The 21,078-nt window shown below is 37.7% G+C and overlaps 1 protein-coding gene across 5 annotated transcripts in view; it reads left to right on the top strand.

The window, feature by feature from the left end:
- Window positions 1-21,078, top strand: part of CAMSAP2 (calmodulin regulated spectrin associated protein family member 2) — a 128,268-nt gene that overhangs the window by 62,446 nt on the left and 44,744 nt on the right. For all 5 annotated transcript variants that reach the window (XM_054462981.2, XM_054462964.2, XM_054462973.2 and 2 more), the window contains 2 exons: window positions 7,245-7,406; window positions 15,417-15,500. In XM_054462981.2, coding sequence (XP_054318956.1) covers window positions 7,245-7,406; window positions 15,417-15,500 — 246 coding nt within the window. The remainder of the gene's footprint in view (window positions 1-7,244; window positions 7,407-15,416; window positions 15,501-21,078) is intronic.

Genomic DNA, 21,078 nt, shown 5'->3' with positions numbered 1-21,078 from the left:
AGGAGTGTTTTACTTCCAATTATGTAATCAATTTTAGAATAAGTGCAATGTGGTGCTGAGAAGAATGTATATTCTGTTGATTTGGGATGGCGAGTTCTGTAGATGTCTATTAGGTCTGCTTGGTCCAGAGCTGAGTTCAAGTCCTGAATATCCTTGTTAATTTTCTATCTCGTTGATCTAATATTGACAGTGGGGTGTTCAAGTCTCCCACTATTATTGTGTGGGAGTCTAAGTCTCTTTGTAGGCCTCTAAGAACTTGCTTTATGAATCTGGGTGCTCCTGTATTGGGTGCATATATATTTAGGATAGTTAGTTCTTCTTGTTGCATTGATCCCTTCACCATTATGGAATGCCCTTCCTTGTCTTTTTTTTATCTTTGTTGGTTTGACATCTGTTTTATCAGAGACTAGGATTGCAACCCTTGCTTTTTTTTGCTTTCCATTTGCTTGGTAAATCTTCCTCCATCCCTTTATTTTTAGCCTATGTGTGTCTTTGCACATGTGATGGGTCTTCTGAATACAGCACACCAGTGGGTCTTGACTCTATCCAATTTGTCAATCTGTGTCTTTTAACTGGGGCATTTAGCCCATTTACATTTAAGGTTAATATTGTTATGTGTCAATTTTATCCTGTCATTATGATGCTAGCTGGTTATTTTGCCTGTTAGTTGATGCAGTTTCTTCATAGTGTCGATGGTCTTTACAATTTGGTATGTTTTTGCAGTGGCTGGTACTGGTTTTTCCTATCCATATTTAGTGCTTCCTTCAGGAGCTCTTGTAAGGCAGGCCTGGTGGTGACAAAAATCTCTCAGTATTTGGTTGTCTGTAAAGGATTTTATTTCTCCTTCGCTTATGAAGCTCAGTTTGACTGGATATGAAATTCTGGGTTGAAAATTCTTTTCTTTAAGAAGGTTGAGGCCTGGCACGGTGGCTCACACCTGTAATCGCAGCACTTTGGGAAGCCGAGATGGGTGGATCACAGGGTCGAGAGACTGAGACCATCCTGGCCAACATGGTGAAACCCCTTCTCTACTAAAAATACAAAAATTAGCTGGGCGTGGTGGTGTGTGCCTATAGTCCCAGCTACTTGGGAGGCTGAGGCAGGAGAATCTCTTGAACCCGGGATGTGGAGGTTGTGGTGAGCTGAGATCGCACCACTGCACTCCAGCCTGGTGACACAGCAAGACTCCATCTCAAAAAAAAAAAAAAAAAAAAAAATAGAATGTTGAATATTGGCCCCCACTCTCTTCTGGCTTGTAGGGTTTCCACGTAGATATCGCTGTTAATCTGATGGGCTTCCCTTTGTGGGTGACCTGACCTTTTGGGTGAATCTGATGATTATGTGTCTTGGGGTTGCACTTCTCGAGGTGTATCGATTTGTGGTGGTGTCCGTATTTCGTGAATTTGAATGTTGGCCTGTCTTCCTAGGTTAGGAAGTTCTCCTGGATAATATCCTGAAGAGTGTTTTCCAACTTGGTTCCATTCTCCCCATCACTTTCAGGTATACCGATCAAACGTAGGTTTGGTCTTTTCACATAGTCCCATATTTCTTGGAGGCTTTGTTTGTTCCTTTTCATTGTTTTTTCTCTAATCTTGCCTTCATGCTTTATTTTATTAAGTTAATCTTCAGTCTCTGATATCCTTTCTAAAATATCTGAAGGTTTTTAAAGCTTACACCATCTAAATTATACTTAGATAAGTTACCTATAAGCTAAAAGCTAGAGTCAGATGGCAGTATCTAAGATGAAATCTTGAATGTAGGTGGTATCCTTGTTTTCTTTTTCATAATCTCTTTAACTCGTCTTAGTACTTTATTTATTTATTTGTTCTGGGAACCACATTTGAGCTTTGAGAGGCAGGAGGACAGTGCTTGATGTGTTAGCAGCTAGTAACCCCTAGTTTAACTGAGTTGAGGACAGTAGTAATACTATGGTGGCAATAGCAAGATTTTTATCTCTGCAGCCTTATAGTACAACTGTCTTGGTTTAAAACTGGATTTTAACTAAATTCTGTTTTAAACCAAGATAGTTCTGTATAAGAATGTCTTTGGATTGGAAGCCTTGGTTTTAGTTTATTCTTGAATTGTCAATATCAGAAGTATTAGTAATTCAATGGCAAAGTATTATTACATAATAACAAAAGATTTATTGTGAAATACTGGGGCCAACATGGAGGAATGGCAAGTATACGAGCTTTGACCGTAGACAGACCAGGATTTTGAATCCTAGTTCTAACTCTTACTAACTCTGTGACCAAATGTAGATACTCATCCTGAGATTTCCTCATTGATAAAATGACATATCACCTCAGCGGAGTTGCAAGTGGTGTTTTACTTTTATCTCCACGTAAATTAAAGATAAATGAAACTTACGAAAAAGTGTTTATATAGATAAATGATATGTAAAATATTTTCTAAATTGGAATAACTTTGAAAAACTATAGAGTATAATATGAATATGCTGTATGTACCATTTCAGCAGAATAACTAGTACCTCATGTTTGTGATTGATTTAAGTATTTATTTCCTCTTAAATACCTATGGGCGCACGTGGGCATAGTAGGCAGTCTAGCCACTTTATTAGTCTAAAAACTAAGTTCATTTTAGGATTTTTTTTTTAAGTTCTATGTCTAAATCTGATACAAGAATAGTAAAAGCCATGCAGTAGCAGAACTTTTATCTTAATTTATGAGGCTAAAAATTTCTTATAACACTGAAAAGCTTTCCTTTCTTTAATAGGTTTAGCCTTCATTTCTAATACATAAATGTAATTTATTTTTGCTTAGGCTCCACTAGTTGGAGATGATAAAAATATAACCCTTGTAACACAGATATAGAACCTAATGGTGGCCTTTGGATGATACTTCAGCTCTCACCCAGTAAAGTCCCTGGGATTCCACATTCCCCAAATCCTTTTCTTTTCATTGAAATGCCCTCCTGCTTTTTCTTCCATAACCAGTCTTCCTGCTGCTGCTCTTAGATGTCATGCTATGCTCTGCCACCTGGTGGTTGCAATGTACACTGCTGTTTCTGTTGCTGCCGCAGTTGCCTCCTACTACAACACTGAGAGTCAAGGTGCAGAGGTTGGGATTAAGTCTGCAGGTGTGATGTTCAGTGATATGGGCTCTGGAGCCAGATTTCTAAGTTTGAATCCCTACATCACTACCTCCTTGCTGTGTAACCTTGGACAGGTTATACAGTTTTCTTATCTGTAAAATAGGTAGAGTAATAGTGCTTACCCTCACAGGGTTGTTTTATTAAATTAATACAAATGCTGAGAACATTACATACTGAAAACAGTACATGACAGAAAACAGTAAAATGCCAAAAACAGTATGTGACACTTAACAGTGTTAGTTATTGTTATTATTCTGATCTGAATGCTTTAGGTCAGCAATTAAACATGTGTATTTTATTTGGAGCTATCATAGCTCCAAACTGATTGATTTTAGCCTTGAGTTTATTTTTTAATGTTGATCTTTTCTAAATCCATTATGTATATACTTTCTGTTATACGTAATTTTCAATTATCGGTATCTCATATTGTAAAGTTAAGAAGTAAAAAAAAAAATCACACTAAAATGTAAGAGTTCTTAAAGTGAGTGAATATCATATGGAAATAACCATAGCACAGTAGTGGAATTTTTAGAAATTTGTTTTTTAATTTGGGAAGTTAATCAGTGAAATGAGCTTTGTTCTGAAAATGTATACCAATTTTCGAAGTAAACTATAGATTTTATTTGTGTTTTTACATACTATAACAAGGTAATTTCTAAGTTTTACTTTTGTTCATTCATTTTCCCTTTCTGTTGTGTGTGTGTGTGTGTGTCTGTGGTATTCAGACATTATTATGGTATGATGTTCTGTTTTTCTTTTCTTTTTTTTTTTTTTTGAGACAGAGTCTTGCTCTGTTGCCCAGGCTGGAGTGCAGTGGGGCGACCTCGGCTCACTGCAGCCTCCACCTCCCGGGTTCATGCCATTCTGCTGCCTCAGCCTCCTGAGTAGCTGAGACTACAGGTGCCTGCCACCCCACCTGGCTAACTTTTTGTATTTTTAGTAGAGACAGGGTTTCACCGTGTTAGCCAGGATGGTCTCGATCTCCTGACCTCATGATCTGCCCGCCTCGGCCTCCCAAAGTGCTGGGATTACAAGCGTGAGCCACCACGCCTGGCCAGATGTTCTGTTTTTCTTGTTTCTGTTCTGTTTCCTTCCTTTTTCATATTTTTATGTATATATAAAAAACAGTATTGTAGTGTGGTATTCTGTTTTTTCCACTCAATTTTATATTGTACACATTTCCCTTATTTTTAAATAGTTTAATATATCATAAATTACTCATTTTGATTGGATATTGTTTTCTTTCTGTTGTATAATATTATAATGGTTATTTTTTATTTATACAGCTTTTTTCTCCTCTCTCATGTGCTTATAGAACAAACTGCCAAAAGGAGTCTTAAGAGTACATGAATGATTTTGTGGCTCTTGAAATATTTTCCCACATTTTAATCCAAAAATGCCATGCTTTTTAATGCTGTTAAACACGAATTTACTAATGCTATTAAACACGAATTTACTTTCACCCATAAAACATTGTCTAGGAACAAAAGTGAAAAAGACAGGATCCCTGCTCTCCAGGAAGGAAGAACTGGGATAGTTGGACAGTAGCAGTGTGGAAAATACTTCTTAGAGGAGATTGAACATGAAAATGTGGTTTTAATTTGAAATAATTATTGATGCTACTTTTTCTTTCTTGCATATTATGTTTGTCTTTTCTGAAACATATTTTTTTGCTTTGCAACAAAATGACTTAACTCCTGCCAACTGTATGATATGGTAGAAAGAGCACACAGGTTTGGACAAATTGTTTAATTGTCTAAACTTCAGTTTCTGCACATATAAAACATAAATGATACTTCCTTTAGAGACTTTTGAGGATTATAGAAAGTGTTTTTTATCTATTATCTCCAGGCTTATTTCAAAAAATATTTGAAATGAAAGAGTTAATATACTAATAAAGTATTTAGCACAGTATATGGCACATAAGTTAGACTTAGTAAGTAGGAGCCACTATTGGTTTTATGATTGCCAATGTTAAGCATTCTGCTTCTTACAAAGCATCAGCTTTCCTATAAATACTGCTCAGTTTTCTAGAAGCTGGAACTGCCACCTCCTAAATGATCAGAATTCACTTCCTCAACCTCCAGAGTAACCCAGCTCTTGAGTCTTTATAGAAACCAAAAGGCTAGCTTCTTTCTTTCCTTTCCTTTCTTTAGCCCCTGCTGGTTGCCAGGTACCATGTTAGATGTAGGGAATAGGAAGATAACTGAGATAATATCCTACACTGTCTACCTAGAGAAATAGAGTCATATGCAGGTGACTGTGCACATGTCAGAGAAATCAGTGGTTCTCAACCCTGGCTGCTCATTAGCATCACCTGGGGAAGCTGTTTAAAAATACCAGTGCTGATGCTGTACTTTTGATAATTTAGAAATTAATGGAAGCAGAAACAATATTCTGTAGGAACCTGTACTCATTGATAGGTTGAGTGAGTCATTTTGATTGGAAAGAGAACTGGAAAAATCTTCACAATTAGAGTAACATTCAAACCAACAACAAAACTTAGTCTATATTGTTAGGAGGACAACAAGCCAGGGCACAAAAGCTTGAAAACTGGTAGCAGATTGGAGAAGGAAATAGTAGATTCTAAGGCTAGACTAACAAAGCAGCTAATAAGAAAGAAAGAAACTTTACCTCTCTTAAGGAGTTTAGACTTCATTATGTAGAAAATGAGGTAGACTTTATGAGAGAATGATATGATGCAATCTCTGATTTGGAAAAAACAGCCACTAGTTTATAACATTGTCAAAAGTAAATTCTAGATGGAATTAAAGTTATGGAAAAAATAGAGAATAATATTTCTATATTTTGGGGTTGGAGAAGACCTTTATAAACATGTTATCAACTCCAAAGCCATAAAGGAAAACACTGAGATTAACAGATTTTACCAAGTAAATATTTAAAACTCTGCAACAAAAAGTACCCTAAAGTTGAAAGTCTGGAGACAAACTGGGGGAAAGTATTTGCTACCTCAATGACAGAAGGTTAAAAAGTACCTAATATATAATGAGCTCTTGCAAATCAGTTAAGAATAGGCAAAAGATTTGAGCAGGTAGCTTTCCAAAGAAGAAATGCAAATGGTTGCTAAAGCACATAAAAGGATGCTTATCTTCAGTGATAATCAGGATTGTAGAGTCAAACAAGAGTGGGGTCTTCTAAACTTTCATGTTGATACAGATTTTTAAAAGTGAATAATATCTAATGTCAAAAATGTGGAGAAACAGGCAGGCTGATAACGTTGGTGGGAGATAAGTTGGTGTAACCTTTCTAGAGAGTAGATTAGTGGTTATCTATCAAAACTTAAATTGTGATTGCCCTTGGACCCAGTAGCCACAACTAAGAATTATCCCTGGAGAAATACAATGTTGTAACATTGTTTGTAATGCCAAGCAGTGTAAATGTGTACATATTTGATAGGCAATAAACTTTTTTGTAGGAATATATACCAGACTGAAGAAACTGGTGGAGAGAGGGGCACTTTATATACTGCTGTAATGTTTTTTTTAGAACTTCCATATAACAGTGTGTGTGTGTGTGTGTGTGTGTATCTATCTATCTATCTATCTATCTATCTATGCCAAATCTATCTGTGCCAAAGGCTAGAAGTCCTGTTCTGGATGAATTAGATGAGGAAGAAGTTGGAGGCAGGAAAACCAGTTAAAGAATTTTTTGCCTTGTTCAAGTGTGAGAAATGTTTGGGTCTGAATTGGAACCGTGACAATCAGAATGAGGAAGAGGGAAGATTTGTAAGATAGAGAATCTATAAACTTGTACTATGTGGGTGAGAAGAATGAGGAAAGACCGTCAAAGATGGTTCTGAAGTTGGTAAGTTATATTGCTGAGTAAGTGACCATGACATTATAAAAAATAGGAAAAACAACAAAAGAAGCATCTTTGGAGTAGAAGATAATGAGTATCTTAAATATAGATCCTCAATAAGTATTTGAACAATAAATTAGTTTGGGTCAGTTAGCTCATCTTTAGCATGTACAATTTATGCTTTCTTATTAAGGCTGGTCTTCTGTAGTTATTCTTCTGCTTGTTAGGAGATGTCATTAACATTTCAAAATATGTAAAAAGCAATTTCTAAGTATAATTTTTAAACTATTTGTCTTGTTTTATATTTTCAGAGTGCACATTTGGCCATGATCGATACCCTCATGATGGCTTATACTGTAGAAATGGTCAGTATAGAAAAAGTAATTGCGTGTGCTCAGCAGTATTCAGCTTTTTTTCAAGCCACAGATCTGCCCTATGATATTGAGGACGCTGTCATGTACTGGATAAATAAGGTAGGATTATACTCACTTGAGTAAATTGCATCTCATAGCCAGAAGACGTGAAATTCTAAATTATACATTGCCACTTCATTACTCTTTTTGTTTCAAATCAAAGTGCAAACTTAAGTTGTAAAATACACTTAAATTTTTTATTAAAAAAGCGTAAAATGATGAAAATAGATTTCTGTATACTCAGCAATATTTATAATTACTCTTTTTTTTTTTTTTTTTTTTTTGCAAAGTAGTCTCGCTCTGTCACCCAGGCTGGAGTGAAGTGGCATGATCTCAGCTCACTGCAACCTCCGCCCTTCAGGTTCTAGCAACTCTCATGCCTCGGCCTCCCAAGTAGCTGGGATTACAGGCATTTGCCACCACACCCGGCTAATTTTTGTGTTTTTAGTGGAGACGGGGTTTTGCCATGTTGGCCAGGCTGGTCTGGAACTCCTGGCCTCACGTGATCTACCCACCTGGGCCTCCCAAAGTGCTGCAATTACAGGCGTGAGCCGCCACGCCTGGCCAATATTTATAATCACTCTTAATGATTAATCTAGTTCATACCAGATTATGAAAAAATTCAGAACACTCCTAATAGTGAACTATACACAGTGGGTGTTCAGTAAATATTTTTTGAATTCATTTCAAGAATGAAATAATTTTCTTACATTTCCAGTTAGGGGATTCTTAGGTTTGCTTGACCAAATTGCACAAGATCGTATTGATTGTGAATTCCTCTTTTTGGAAATTTTTATGGAACTGTGATTTGTGCTTTGAAGATGCTTAATTTGTCAGCTTATCACTCCCTTTGCCAATTTGAGTAGTTAATTTGTCTTGATCCACTTTCATTTACAACTGCCAGCCAAAAGAAAATTAAACCTTATCTGAAGACAAGCACTAAACAGATTTAAAAGAAGTTGTATCTCCAGGTATCCTTTCTTGAAAGCTGGCATGAAGCTCGTAATAAAAAGCTAAATGTAAAAAACACTATTACAGCTATCTTCATTATCCATAATATCAGTATCATTGTAAAAGGACTGCTTAATACTTTGCCTCTGGAGTTCCTTTATTTCTTCATCTTTAGTAATCGTTCCCTGACTCCTCCTCAGCTGTAGAAAATCACAGTCACATTCTAGACCTATTCATCTTGAGAAACTATGCAACCTTCACATCCCATTACAGACTTCCCATTCTTGAACAGTTTCTCCTATCTTCCTAACTCACTTGCTTTAAATAATAATTTTTAAAATGTTTAACCTCACTATGACGTATAAACTATTGAGCCTATTATTTTCTCACAATCTTATTGGACTTCATATTTGTCCATCTTGAACTTAGATTTTTATAAGTACTCTCAGTTCTTATGTCTCCCCTTCCCTCCCTGTTACTCATTTGGTAACAGCTCAGATGGTTTAGCTTAGTTACCCATTTTATTTCCAACCTGCATTTGCAGAGGCAAATATTGCTGGAGAAATTTACACAAGGAAGTTGGTTTCACTTTAAGTTCATAAGCACAAACTTCCACTGCCAGTCCAACAAATGTGTCCCTAAGTTTGCTTTCCCACGCTTCATGACAACTGTGTTACCCATTTTCCTCTAATTCTCGAACCTTCTGTAACCCTTTCCCTACTACTGTCAGCTAAATTTGCCTTATCTTTTCTTGAGACCAGAGATAGGAAGGCTTTAGGTGGGAATTATCTTCCTTTCATACTAGCAAATCTGTAAACAGTTTTGGATCGCACTCATTGCCTTTCTTTTGTCCTACTGTTAGAATGAAGAATTTCCCCCTTCACATCAAATGTGAGTTCTCTACTACTTGCTCTAGAACTTTCTTCCCTTTTTTGTGGTCATTGGTCCTGTACTTCAGTTCTTACTTTTTAATATACATAAGAATTACCTGGTGTATTAGTCCATTTTCTTCTTGTAACAGAATACCTGAGCCAGGCGCAGTGGCTCACGCCTGTAATCCCAGCACTTTGGGAGGCCAAGGCAGGTGGGAGGTCAGGAGTTCAAGACCAGCCTGGCCAACATGGTGAAATCCCATCTCTACTAAAAATACAAACATTGGCTGAGCATGGTGGCAGATGCCGGTAATCCCAGCTACTCGGGAGGCTGAGGCAGGAGAATCACTTGAACCTAGGAGGTGGAGGTTGCAGTGAGCCGAGATCGTGCCAGTGCACTCCAGCCTGGGTGACAGGGCGAGATCCTCTCAAAATAATAATAATGATAATAATAATAACAGAATACCTGAAACTGGGTGATTTATAATGAAAAGGAATTTATTTCTTATAGCTATGGAGGCTAAGAAATCCCAGGTGAAGAGGCCACTGGTGAGAGCCTTCCTGCTAAGTGGGGACTCTGCAGAGTCCTGAGGCAGCACAGGGCATCATCACATGTCTGAGCATGTTAGCTCAGGTCTGTCTTCCCCATCTTACAAAGCTGCTAGTGATAGCCCGTTGATCCATTGATCTGTGAATTGGGTCTGCTCTCATAACCCAATCGCGTCTTAAAGGTCCCACCTTTCAGTACTGCCACAGTGGAAATTAAGTTTCAACATGAATTTCAGAGGGGGGCAAATATTCAAACCATAGAACCTGGGAACGTGTTAAAACAGCTGATCTGAATGAGGAGGTGTCTAGGGTGAAGCAGGAGAGTCTGCATTTCTAACAAGCTCCAGGTGATACTAATGCTGCTGGTTTGGGACCACACTGTTACTTGTTCACTCCCACATTGACTCTTCCTGCCTATTGGATCATTCTTATAAGAATACAGATTTGGGCCAGGCGTGGTGGCTCATGCCTGTAATCCCAGCACTTTGGGAGGCTCAGGCAGGCGGATCACCTGAGGTCGAGAGTTCAAGACTAGCCTGGCCAACATGGTGAAACCCCGTTCTGAAAATACAGTAATTAGCCGGGTATGGTGGCGGGCGCCTGTAATCCCAGCTACTTGGGAGGCTGAGGCAGGAGAATTGCTTGAACCTGGGAGGTGGAGTTTGCTGTGAGCCGAGATGGTGCCACGGCACTCCAGCCTGGGTGACAGAGCGAGACTCCGTCGCAAAAAAAAAAAAAAAAAAAAAAGAATATAGACTTGGAGGCTGGGGTGGCGACTCGCGTCTCTAATCCCACTACTTTGGGAGGCTGAGGTGGATGGATCATCTCAGGGCAGGAGTCCGAGACCAGCCTGACCAACATGGCGAAACCCTGTCTCTACTAAAAATACAGAAATTAGCTGGGCATGGTGGCACATGCCTGTAGTCCCAGCTACTCGGGAGGCTGAAACAGGAGAACCACTTGAACCTGGGAGGTGGAGGTTGCAGTGACTCGAGATTGCACCACTGCACACCAGCCTGGGCAACAAAGCAAAACTCCATCTCAAAAAAAAAACAAAAAACAGACTTGCTCTAGTGTCTTCTATCCTAAGAAACAAAACTTCCCCATCCAAATACGACCCTATTTCTCCATACAACAGACTCTCTCAAGAGTTGTTTGCTATTTCTTTAGCCTGCTCTTATCTCTCTCTCCCATACCCATTCCTACCCTGAAATTGTTCCTGAGTTGGTCAAAAAGGCAAATCCAATCAGTATTTTTCTGTCCTTAATTTAAACTCAGTCTTTACTTCTAAAGCATGAACCACCTTTTTGAAGTTTCAGTGGAAAACCCAAGGTGTTTACCAAGCCCTCCTCTACTTGGTGGGATTTGAACAACAAACTCTGTCTCCCCTGTGGTGGCAGTTTCTTTGGCTTCTGAGCAGTTTTCTCCCTTCACTTCTTAGGATCTTTCCTACACGTGCACAGTCCAGGGCTCAGCCAAGAGTTGAGGGAAGTTTATATGCAGATTTTGGGCCTCCCCCATTACCCTTCCTAGAATATTCCTCCTCAGTATCCAGCTACTCTAGCAGTGCCAGATTTCCCTTGATTCCTCCTGCCAACCAGACTACAGTTTTCTCCTTGAGTTCTAGTCACAGTGCACTGCTGAATTGAGGGTAAGGCCATATAAACATGGATTTCACTCAGTGTGTTTCTTTCTTTCCAAAGTTGAATTCTTTCTTGCTTCTACTTGTTCTTGGTTGCTCACCAGTACCTCCAACAGATGCTTTATATATTTTGTCCAGAATTTATAATTGCTCTCTGCAGGGATTAGTGTGATGCATGCTATTCCACTATTACCAGAACCAGAATTCTAAAAGTATCTTTTTATATTGCAGCTTGGATCATGCCATTCTTTTGCTCAAAACTCTTCAGTGACTTCACTTTACCCTTAAAATAAAATGTAAAATTTATCATGGCCTGCAAGGTACCACCTAATCTGACCCTGTGTACTCCGTAAGAGGCTCATGGCCACTGTTCGCCTTTCTCACTTCTTTGACTTCATTCCCACTATATGCCCTTTCTCACTTCTGAACCATTGAACCTCATGTTTCCTATTCCTGGGCAGCTGAGCTCCCAGCTTTCTGCATGACTTAGTGCTTCTGCTCTCCATCAGCTTGGATAGCACTTTTTCCTGACAACCTTATCTAAATGAAGTGCCTCTATCAACCCCTTGTTTTCTATACTCTAACACTCTACTTTTTTTCTTTCATGGCACTTTTCAGACTAATTACTTTTCTTAATCATTTAATTTTTTAAAATCTGTCTTCCTAACTAGAATAGTCTATGTGAGGATAGGTACAATGAACTTTTTATTTCTAGTGCCTACGATGACCTTTCTTCTTTTCAGTTTTAGTATCTAGACTAGCACAGTGTTTAACAAAGAGATTATATTTAATAAACACTAAATTAATAAAGAGAAGAGATAGTTTAAGCCATTGAATTAAGCTAGGCACTTTAGAACTTTGGAAATCTACACAAAATTAAGGAAATCACTTAACTAGGAATGTTCAGCACCTTTATGTAGTCATATCCGCCTCATTCCATTTTCAAATTAGGTTTAAAACAATTTGATTCAACCTGAACTGCAATGTGTTTTTTCCCTTGATCCATTCTACCAGCCCCAGCATTATTTTTTATTCTCGCATTATGACTCACCCTTGCCTCTCAGATTTAGTATATGTTTTCTCCTTCTGGCTCTTGTTTTGGCTCGTCCGAACCCAGTTGCCTTTTTTCCTGGATAATGCATCCACAAGTATAAAAAAACCTACCAAAGAAAAATGGCAATAACATGGCTAAAATAATTATCAGCATAGTGGCTAAAATGAATTTAAACTTAAAAAAAGCAAAATCAGAGAAGATAAGATTATATTGAATGATTGAATCATGCAGAGATACACAAAAATCATGAATATATTAACCTTATATTATTTGGCTCTACCTCTGTTTCAGATCTTATTTTGTGACTTCTTTGGGTTCACTGTGTCATTCTGTTACTTAAACACGCAAGTATTTTTCCTACCACAGGGCTTTTGTTTATGTTTTTCATTCTCTCTCTGGAGTGCTCTTTCCTCTACTTTTTCCATAGCCAGCTTGTTCTCTTTAAGATCTCAGCTTAAAGTTACTTCTTAAAAAATTGTCTTAGTCTGTTGGGGTTGCTATAACAAAATGCCTTAGCCTAGGTAATTTATAAACGGCAGAAATTCATTGCTCATAGTTCTGAAAGCTATGAATTCCCACATCCAGGTGCCAGCAGATTCAGTTTTTGGTCAGGACTTGCTCTCTGCTTCAGAATGGCAGCTTCTTGTTGTGTCCTCACGTGGCCGAAAGGGCCACTGTGCTCCTTCAACCCCCTTTATAAAGGAACCAACCCCATATGCAAGGGCAGAGCCTCATGACTTAATCATGCCCCAAAAGGCTACACCTCTTAATATTAACATATTGGGGATTAAGTTTCAAATATGAACTCTGGGGGGCAAACATTTAGACCAAAACGAAGGCCTTGTCTGATATAACCATCTTTTCTAAAATAGATCTTCCTGCTCCCATTATTTTCTACTCACATTTTAATGTATTTATAGCATTTACAAATGGTTTTTGTTGTTGTTCTATCTCCCCTGCTTCATGAGGACAGGAATCACTTTGGCTTTGTAGTCCATTGTATACCTAGCCTCTTAATACAGTATCTGGCACATAACTGGCGTTCAGTAGATATCTGCTGAATGGGCAAATACATGAGTGAATGGTGGTTTAAAATGTTAATTTGTGACCACTTTGCTTTTTGGACAGAATCAGATAAAAACCTCTTTAAAAATGAAAATATTTCCTCAGTGGGGAAAAAAATAAAAACAAGGATATTTCCAAACTGGCAGATCAATTACGACTACCTGACAATGAATTAGAAAGTGTTTGTTTTTTAACTTAAAGGAAATGAGGCTGGATGTGGTGGCTCACATCTGTAATCCCAACACTTTGGGAGGCTGAGGCAGGTGGATTGCTTGAGTCCAGGAGTTTAAGACCAATCTGGGAAACAAGGTGAAACCTTGTCTCTACCAAAAACAAAACAAAAAACAAAAATTAGTTAGGCATGGTGGTGCACGCCTGTGGTCCCAGCTATTCAAGAGGCCGAGACAGGAGGATTGCTTGAGCCCAGGAGGCAAAGGTTGTAGTAAGTCGAGATCACACCACTGCACTCCAGCCTGGCTGACAGAGTGAGACTGTGTTTCCAAAAAAAAAAAAGGTTGGTGGGGGGAGGGAGGGGTGGGCGGGTGGGGAATGAAAATACTACAAAACAAACAAATAGAAAACATTATAAACTTTCCCAGGATTTGGTCCTGTCTTCTTCCCCTCCCCCAATTGGTAAAGAGACCAAAATGCTTAAAGATACATGGGTGTTATAAAACTGCTTTGTAACACCATGTATTACCATGATAGAAAATATGGGGCCGGGCACGGTGGCTCATGCCTGTAATCCCAGCACTTTGGAAGGCCGAGGTGGGTGGATCACCTGAGGTCAGGAGTTTGCCACCAGCCTGGTCAACATTGTGAAACCCCATCTCTACTAGAAATATTTAAAAAATTAGCCGGGTGTGATGGTGGGTACCTGTAATCCCAGTTACTTGGAAGGTTGAGGCAGGAGAATTGCTTGAACCCAGGAGACGGGGGCTGCAGTGAGCTGACACAGTGCCACTGCATTCCAGCCTGGGCGACAGAGTGAGACTGCGTCTCAAAAAAAAAAAAAAAGAAGAAGATATGAATGATTTTGTCAACATGTCAGACTAAAAGTACAACTCTTCCTGTTAGGAACACCTAAAAATGCTTGATAAATATAATTAGAAAAGTTTATACTGCAGAGTTGAGTTTAAAGGAAGAAAAGGGAATTCTTAGGTGCCAGAAACAAAGTGGGGACTGAAAGTTTCAGTGGCTAATGGCATTAATATTTTCTACAGTGCCATGATTAATAAATATGAACTTTTATTGATTGTTACTAGAGTGACCTTAAAATCATTAATTCAAAACCAAAAATTATCTAAAGTCTTCTCAAGAAATAATTTATGCACCATGTAGACTTTTTTTTTTTTAAACTGTTTTTGGATTATGGATTGCTTGAATAATCTGATGAGCGAGAAATTAAGCTCTCTCCCCAAAAAGTTTTCATATGCAGAAATTTTGCATGTGTTTTAATTGTGGCATTATGACTGCCCTAAACTCCCCCATGATTATGGATATGTCCGAAATCATACCTTAAGAACTTGATTCACAGTGTTATTTATTGATAACAACAACATTAATTTTAGGGAAAATAACTTTCATTTACTAGTTCTAAAATAGATTGTAAAATTTTTACTTGGTATTAGTTTGCTTCCTAAGCATTAAAACTGACATTACCGAGTACCTTTTTTCCCTTAGCGCTCCAACCAGTTCCTGACATACAGTGTCTGCTCAACAACTATTTGATAAATTAATGAATTCTAGAATATCAAATAAGTACCCATAAACTATTTTTTTCTGATTGTGAAGCTGAAATTTTCTTTGAGTGAGACTGATATTTGACATCAGGGCTCTGACTATAGGCATCTTAACGTGTGTTATTTTATTGTTATATTTGAATGTAAATTCAAAAAAAAGAATACAAATTCAAACTGATATTTTTATATTTTAAGGTAAATGAACATTTGAAAGACATAATGGAACAAGAACAAAAACTGAAAGAACATCACACAGTTGAAGCTCCAGGAGGTCAAAAGGTATTTATTTCAAAAACAAAAAGGTGCCTTTATGAGACTGTATATATGTTCACATATTTGTATTATTTTGGGAAATGTTAATAGTTGTGTTAATTAAATTATTTTTTAGTGGTGTTAACTGTACCCTAGAAAGCCATACTGTAAACACTAAGTAAATAGAAGTACAAAATGAAGGTTAATTGGATGATGGTGTTTGTAAAAAAAATATATTAATGACTAGAACTCAAGTTCTGAGGTTCTTTTGTCAGAAATAACAGTTTGCCTTTGTTTGGTAAAATGTGTAAAACAACAAGGAAACAATTTTAAATGTTCAGGCTTTATAATGACATGCAATGCAGCAAGACCAACATTTACAACAAAATTCCCAGAATTTCACTGGGTGCGATGGCTCACGCCTGTAATACCAGCACTTTGGGAGGCCAAGGCAGGCAGATCACGAGGTCAGGAGTTCAAGACCAGCCTGACCAACATGATGAAGCCCCATCTCTATTAAAAATACAAAAATTAGCTGGGCATGGTGGCGTGTACCTGTAATCCCAGCCACTCAGGAGGCTGAGGCAGGAGAATCGCTTAAACTCAGGAGGCAGAGGTTGCAGTGAGCCAAGATCATGCCATTGCACTCCAGCCTGGGCGACAGAGCGAGACTCCATCTCAAAAAAAAAAAAAAAAAAAAAATATATATATATATATATATAGGGCCAGGCTTGGTAGCTCACGCCTGTAATCCCAGCACTTTGGGAGAATGAGACGGGCGGATCGCCTGAGGTCAGGAGTTCGAGACCAGCCTGACCAACATAGTAAAACCCCGTCTCTACTAAAAATACAAAACATTAGCCAGGCGTGGTGGCCGGGGCTTGTAGTCCCAGCTACTCGGGAGGCTGAGGCAGGAGAATCTCTTGAACCCGGGAGGCAGAGGATGCAGTGAGCCAAGATTGTGCCACTGCACTCCAGCCTGGGCAACAAGAGCAAAACTGTGTCTCAAAAAAAAAAAAAAAAAATATATATATATATATATATATATATATATATATATAGACACATACACACATATATATGTGTATATATATGTGTGTATATATATATTTTCCCAGAATTCCAAAATGTACAGTATGGTTGTTCTGTGAAGAAAGAAGAAACATTAACATGGATTTATTCTTTTAAAATTCTCAAACAGACTTTTAGAGTTTTCTTTTGTCACATGCTAAGACCGAAAGCATATTTTTTATGATATAGTATATCTTATGTCTTTTAAAATGTATTGTAATTGGAACCCTTTAAACATGTTGTATAGTATTAGAATTGAGGTATAAGAAATTGTAATAATTCAGAAACCTTAATCTCCATTTGGATTAAAGTTTCTTCATTATTACACAGTACTTCTATTATTTTGAGCTTATTCTTATTCCACTAGTCACTGATCTCTCCATAAAAAGAGAAAGAAGGGAAAAAGGAAGGAAAAGGGAAGCTGTTCTCTTATCAACTTCAATGGAAAAATCTTGTGGAGGACCACGTACAATTTTGTCTGATTTTGATGTTTTGGGATCACAATGCTTTCCCCCATTTGGTTAACCGACTGGCTCCTGAAAATACAATTTGTGCTTAATCCTTCATCCTAACTCTGTTGAGGTCCTTTCCCCTAAAGGTAGATTGGAATGGAATTCTCCTTTTTTCCCATCACCCCAGATTATGTTTCATTTCCCTACTTCCAGCCAATTTCTGTCCTTGCCTCTTCCCTGTTACGTCCCACAGTCTTTTCTTGTCAGCTTCCTTCCCTTTCTCTTTTTCATAATCATAGGAGCTGAAACTTTTGCCTTGGAGATGTGTGTAATCCTGCCCCTCAATTTTGCTCCTGGCTTTTTATCAGTAATAAGGTTGAGGTGGCGTCGTTCTAAATTATAACACTAATGAAATTTCTCTATAGAAATCTTGTGTATTATATATAATGGTTAAATTCTGTAGTATTGCATATACATTATGAACCAAATGGGGGTTTTATATGATGACAGAGGGCCCAATAAACATTTTTTTAATGAAAAAAAATGCCATTTGTATTTCAAACAACCAAATAAAGTGATCTTGAAGAAAAACTGTATGGAATCTAGACTCTGTTGTATTACATGGCTTTTACTTTTTCACAGCACTTAGTTCCATGCAGTTGCACGTATTAACTGTACAACTAGTATTTGTTGAATGGGTGACTGAGTGAATAAAGAAATGATTGTGCAATTCATTTTTAAATATTTGATTAGTATACATTTTTAGTTTAGCATATACATAGCATTTACCCCTTCATTTTCAAATGAATTTTATCCTTTCCCCCCCATTGTTTTTGAAAATTGAATCTTTGTGAAAATAAGGGTTAATTTAACATAATCTTACTGTAGGTTCAGGTGTTGTCATTATTAAGAAACACACTATCACAGAATAAACTAGGGAAAGGAATCTTGCTCTGTTACCTAACAATGGGATTTTTGGCATTTGAACTATGTACTTGGTTTGGCTAGAAATATTATCATTCCATTCTTGGTTTTTAATTCTGTAAAAGCAAAATTCATGCTCCTTTTCTTCTTTTACAAATGAGAGAGAAAATGACTTGCTCTTTCTTATTGCGATACAGTTGGTAAGAAGTTGCCACTCTTTCCATCTACTTCAGTCAGCTTTTCTAGTGAGGCGTACTCAGGAGCCTAGCCCTGTTGCCTGTTGCTTGTCCAGCTATAGACAAAGCCCGTGGTATTGAATAATAACATATCTTACCTTTTGTCCTTGCCCAACTACTCTTAACTCAGATGTCCAGTAGAATTTGTTTTATGAAATATCTTTTTATAACCATATTCTTGGTAAAATATATGCACATGTTGAAAGATACTTGTACTATATATTATTAGGGTTGGACTGAAATGAAAGATTTCAAAGGTATTTCTTTAGGGTATTAGATCCTCCAATGATGTATTTCTGATCATTGGATTGGGTGGTGTCCTAAGAGAAAGGCATTTTAAATAGTGTCATGTCCTAGGAAAATGTTTTGTTTAAACAGTTTACTAATGTTATTTTCTCTTTTTTTTCCAAGTTGCTCATTTTGCTTCTAATGCTTCTTTTGATTGTAAATTAGGGTGCGTAATTAAATTTGAATGCCAGAGAAACAACAAATAATTTTTTTATAAGTTTCACAGGTGTCTTGTATTGTGTGAGCATCTTGTATTTATTTGCTAAATCTGGAAGCCGTACTTGAACGATTTCTGAAGTTTATAGCCGAGATGACGTTAAGTCCAACATTCATTCTCTTGAAGAGTTTGTATAAAGTACTATGGTAAAATGAGTATTGCACATAAAGTCAGGCTAGTTCTGCCACGAAATAGCATTGTGACCTTTACAAAGGCACTTGACCTCTCTGGGCCTTGGGTTGTTTTTTTTTTTTATCTGTAAAAATTAAAAGGTTGGATTAAATGGTTTCTAAATTCTGTAATTAAAAAGATGCTCAGTTTTTCCCTTTTCAGTATGTTAGTAAACATGAGACAAAAACAAAAGGTTTGTGAAAATAGTAAATAGTTATCATAGACTTTTCTATATGTATATTACTAGTAGATTTATGCTAACTGTATGCATGAAATATCTAGGAGTACCTTCTAGAGGATGTGGGACTTTAACAGGGCCTTAGTAGATTTCATGATACTAGGTCATAAGGAACAATATAAGTAGTGACACTAAGTCACAAGTGAAGGCACATGTGGGAATTACTGAGTGGATGAATTTGGCAGAATCAGTTTTGAAAGAGCTATGAATTCATGAGTTTGTATTCTAATACTAACTATATAGAGAATGAAGTTCAATGTTTCTCAAATTTTTTTTTTTTTTTTTTTTTTTTTTTTTTTTTTTTGAGACGAAGTCTTGCTCCATCACCCAGGCTGGAGGGCAGAGGCATGATCTCGGCTCATTGCAACCTTGGCCTCCTGGGTTCAAGCAATTCTCGTGCCTCAGCCCCCCTAGTAGCTGGGATTACAGGCCTGCACCACCATGCCCGGCTCATTTTTTGTGTATTTTTAGTGGAGATGCGGTTTCGCCATGTGCTGGTCTTGAACTCCCGACTTCAGGTGATCCCCCGGTTTGGCCTCCCAAAGTGCTGGGATTATAGGTATGAGACACCACCCCAGCCAATGTTTCTCAAAGTATTAAAGATACATGTTTACTTAATGTGGCATTTGCTACTTTTTAAAAAGAAATATTTGTGAGATATTTTACAGGGGAGTAGGAATTAGGTGAAGGAATTACCTTTGGAGAAAAGACATCCACAGAGCTCTAATTGCTTTTCACTTTAAGGTGTATCTCAATATAGACTACATTTTCCCCCTATGAGAGAGTAGGTAAATGCTTATACCTCTTTGCCTGATTACTTCAGCCCTTATGAATTTCTCCCTTGACTAAAATTCCTTAACAATTAAAAACTATAACCCACTTTTTTCTCCCTCAAATGCTGTTTCTTCAAATAGTACTATTTGAGAGAAGGGCTCTGAAGTAAAATACATTTGGGAAATGCTGCCTAGTCTGTGCCCTTTTAAGAATGTTGCAATCCATTTTAGTACATTAAAGGCCCAGTCAAAGAGACTGTCTAGCCATTTTCCAAACATTTTTGATCTTTGAACTGTTTTATGAATGACTTTTACTAGCATCCCATAGAATTAGTGTTCTTCAGTGCACAATGTAGAAAACGGTAATTTGTAACGTATAACTTTGTACTTAAGTTGCCTATTTAATATGTATATAAATATATAAAACATTTAGTGTTCAAATATAGCACATCATTCTCAGGTACCTCATTTCATTTGACTCTTAGATTTACCTTGATTTCTTTTATACCATTATTTTAGTTAACAAACTGTGAAGACATAGCCTGTCTAAATTAGATAATTTTTGTTTTGAATCCTACCCTTAAGATTCTGTTTTATAATTATAAATCTATCCATATGTAGCCTTCTTCTTCTTTTTTTTTTTTTTTTCTTTTGGAGACAGGGTCTCACTCTGTTGCCCAGGCTGGAATGAAGTAGCGAGATCATGGCTCACTGCAGCCTCAATCTCCTGGGCTCAAGCAATCCTCCCACCTCAGCCTCCCAACTACTTGGGACTACAGCCGTGTGCCACCATGCCCATCTAATTTTTTTACTTTTTGTAGAGTCAGGGTCTCACCATGCTGCCCAGGCTGATCTCAAGCTCCTGAGCTCAAGCAATCTGCCTGCCTTGGCCTCCAAAGTGCTGGGATTACAGGCCTTTGGCCAATGTGTAGGCTTCTGTGGTCAGTGCTAATTCATTTCTTCTTCTTCTTTTTTTTTTTAAATGTTTTTTATATTAATAGGGATGGGATTTCGCCATGTTGGCCAGGCTGGTCTCAAACTCTTGGCTTCCAGCGATCCACCCGCCTCGGCCTCCCAGAGTGCTGGGATTACAGGCGTAAGCCACCACACGTGGCCATTTCGTTTTTTTATCCCTAATATCAACATACCTTTTCTCTTTCATAATAATTTACTTGCCCTTACAGGAAACACAACAACCTAGAGTATGTCCCTCTTCTATTATTAACTCATTTATT

Source organism: Pongo pygmaeus, chromosome 1 (genome assembly GCF_028885625.2).
Source record: "Pongo pygmaeus isolate AG05252 chromosome 1, NHGRI_mPonPyg2-v2.0_pri, whole genome shotgun sequence".
NCBI lineage: Eukaryota > Metazoa > Chordata > Mammalia > Primates > Hominidae > Pongo > Pongo pygmaeus.
Note: the sequence above shows the minus strand (reverse complement) of the source record. Positions and strands in the feature narration are given on the sequence as shown.